At 36.2% G+C, this 3,176-nt stretch overlaps 1 protein-coding gene across 1 annotated transcript; it reads left to right on the forward strand.

The window, feature by feature from the left end:
- Positions 1 to 584: 584 nt before the first annotated feature.
- Positions 585 to 2,048, forward strand: LOC130966624 (uncharacterized). The gene is made up of 5 exons (XM_057891441.1): positions 585 to 752; positions 865 to 933; positions 1,178 to 1,270; positions 1,345 to 1,446; positions 1,572 to 2,048. Exons 1-5 carry the CDS (start codon positions 585 to 587, stop codon positions 2,046 to 2,048), a joined length of 909 nt encoding a protein of 302 aa, XP_057747424.1.
- The last annotated feature ends 1,128 nt before the right edge of the window (positions 2,049 to 3,176 follow it).

Below are 3,176 nucleotides of genomic sequence, written 5' to 3' on the forward strand. Positions count from 1 at the left end.
GTCTTTTTTGCATGTTAATAAATATTATTATCTATATATTAATTATTATCACTTTGTTTTGATCCGAATGCAGTTAAGAAAGATGCCTAGGATAGGTCGTTTCACGAAAAAAGCCTGTGTAGACACAGCATGTCAGTAGCATCAAGTAGAATTTGATGTGGCTTCAACTTTGCATCAAGCGGACCGTCCAATTCTGCCACCCAGTGGCGGTGGTGCCCCCGCATCCTCATCTTTACGCCTCTTTCATCTGCCCCGTAGCGAACCACCGCCTGCTCCACAGGCTTGCACGCATGATGTTCAAAACTCGGAGCCAGACGCCAAAGATTTAGACCCAGAGGCAGATGAGGTAGATTCTTTTGAGCAACATGTTGATAACCTGTTTGCTGCATCGAATGCTCAGAAGCGCAAAGGACGCACGAGCACTGAATTTTGGGATGTTAAAACAATTGGTATACAAGAATTTATTTAATTCTATTTTTCATTCAGCTATTTTCCTATGATGTCATTGCAGCTTGGCTCCAATGGTAACTCACATAGAATAACTATGATTTACAGAATCCAATGGCACAATCAAACAGGTCAAAATGAGCGTGAAGGAAGCTATGAAGCCACCTAATGGAAGAAAGATCGTACTCAGGTTTAACAGTGCACTGCAACTAGTTGGGGATGAAGCAGGTATAGTGAGCGGTGTTATGGGAATGCTAGGATCTGATTACACCAAATTCCCAATCTGTGAGAAGGACTGGAGAAAGGTTCGCACCAGGGACAAGGTCTATAATGAATGTGTAAAGTTAAAATCTTTTTTTTGTACCATTTCGGACTCATAATTTGAACACTATTGACAACTTAATTTTAATGTTGCAGGAAATGTTCCATTTTGATGAAGATAGTAGAGGAATTATCAAGCGTATAATATTCAAAATGCTAGGAAGGGTTTGGAAAGAAACGAGGAATAGATTATACCATCACTGCTATGACTTAGAACTTTCACTTGAAGAAAATATTGAAAACTGTCCACCGAAAATTACTGCGGACCATTGGAGATAGTTTCTCGATTATCACAATAGTGAAGAGACATAGGTAATATATTTTTATTTTATAACAGAAAAGTCTATTTATATTACATTGAGTTAGTCAGAACTAGTGTCTAGTAACTCTTAATTTGATGGCATGACAGGGGAAGTATAAGAAAAATGCTGAGAACCGATCAAAGCAGCTTTACACCCATACTGGCGGATCGAAAAGCTTGGCAAGGCTTGGAGAAGAAGAGGTAATCTATTTTTGAGAATGTTTTTGAACTATCTTTTCCTCTACTTATTCACTTTGTCATCATTATTGGTACAGTCAGAACGACAAGGGAGGAGAGTTAGTAGAGGAGAGTTGTATCTTTTAACGCACAAAAGAGCTAATGTCTCCTATGTCCATGATGCAGCTCGGGCTATTGGAGTAAGTAATGTGTTGAGAATTGGGAAGTAATTTCTCCTATGTTTTAGTTTTTTAAATTTTATTGGAAGTCTGTGCAGTTAGCGACTAGCTAATAAATGCTTATAATTGCTTATCTATGTGTGTAGGAAAGAATTGAGGCTATTGAGCAACGTGATGAATCCTCTAGACTGTTGTCTCATAATGATTCACTTGCTCAAACTCTCGAAAAGGAGCACCCGGGTAGGGTGCGTGGCATGGGGTTGGGGCCGACTTCTAATCAAGTCTTCGATATGAATTTCCATCAACCGAGCAATGGTTTTGAAAGGAAGGAGACCCAAAGGGTGCTGCTTGAACTACAAGCAGAGTTGACAGCCGAAAAATTGAAAAGGAAGGCAGTGGAGGATGAAGTAGCAGCCGAGAAGACCAAAAGACAGGCAGTGGAGGATAAAGTAGTAGCCGAGAAGACAAAAAGACAGGTAGTGGAGGATAAAGTAGTAGTTGGGAAGGTAAGGATGCAGGCAATGGAGAGTGCTTTGATATGTCTACTTCAAGGGCAAGGTGGGAAACTGCCATCAGACGTCACCGCATGGATGAGTGCGTTGGAGGAACAGATTAGAAAGTAGATCTTAAGATTGTGAAACCTTTTTTCCTTTCAGATATACACTTTTTTGGTGTTGATTATGCAACTCTTAGTAAAGAGTACACTTTATTGATATTTGGATAATTATATCAATTAAATTAATGGTTTTTCTATTGTTGTTTACCGAGCAATTTATTTTTCGGGATATAAAATAATTTAACTTATAATATTAAGAAGGATTAAAAAAAGACTAGTACATTCAAATAAAAAAGAGCGTTGATTGCTAGTGTACAATACAGTATTTTTGCGCCTATTTAGCTAGAAAATAGTGACGACTGTGAAATAGAAGTAAGAAATTTGAAAAAGCAGGCTAGGAGATAGTGGCGGTTTTAAACCGCCACCAATTACATTTGAAAAACAGTGGCCGTTAAACAGCAGCGGTTTCAAACCGCCGCCAATTACATTTGAAAAAACCGTGGCCGTTAAACAGCAACGGTTTCATATCGTCGGTCAATTCGTGTGCATCACTGTTGGGCATATCGTGGCGGTTTTAAACCGACTCTAAACATTGCGATGCTATTTTTCGATTTTACGGCGGTTGTGCCAGCAGTTCCTGAAAACCGCCGCAAAATCATATAACCATCCCCTAATAAGCGACGCTTAACGAACCGCTGGAATCCCGTTTCGTGGCGGCTAAAAACCGGTACAAATCACTTCAAAAATTGCCGTAATTTTTTGTATATTGTTTTAAAAATGAGTCATATCTTTTAAAAAGTTTTAACAATGATCGTATCTTATATCATAATACAAAGGTAAAGAGTCATATAATAAATAAATAAATAAATAAATAAATAAATATAAATTATTAAAATAATATTTTAAAATTTATTTGATTGACAAAAATAACTTTAAAGTCACGAACAACAAATAAGTCTTAAAAAATTTAAAACATATAAGAAAAATAACCAAAACACATTTAATTTTTAAAAAGCGACAAATGACTTTTTTTGGTAAATAAATTATGTATATGGTTCGAATTTTTGTAAGACATTTTGACAACTATTTAAAAGATTAAAAATGTTATTTGTACACTAAAATTAGTCATTAAAATCAGTCATTAATATATTTGTATATAAATATATGTATGATTTAATTTATTTTCAATGTGTAT

The sequence above is a fragment of the Arachis stenosperma genome, chromosome 3 (assembly GCF_014773155.1).
Source record: "Arachis stenosperma cultivar V10309 chromosome 3, arast.V10309.gnm1.PFL2, whole genome shotgun sequence".
NCBI classification, from domain to species: domain Eukaryota; kingdom Viridiplantae; phylum Streptophyta; class Magnoliopsida; order Fabales; family Fabaceae; genus Arachis; species Arachis stenosperma.

What these genes read in the sequence shown, in the direction of transcription:
- LOC130966624 (XM_057891441.1), top strand. Translation starts at nt 585, where the DNA reads ATGAGCGTGAAGGAAGCTATGAAGCCACCTAATGGAAGAAAGATCGTA. An exon ending in CAAGGCTTGGAGAAGAAGAG is followed by an intron (nt 1,271 to 1,344) that starts GTAATCTATTTT and finishes TTATTGGTACAG; the next exon opens with TCAGAACGACAAGGGAGGAG. An exon ending in ATGCAGCTCGGGCTATTGGA is followed by an intron (nt 1,447 to 1,571) that starts GTAAGTAATGTG and finishes CTATGTGTGTAG; the next exon opens with GAAAGAATTGAGGCTATTGA.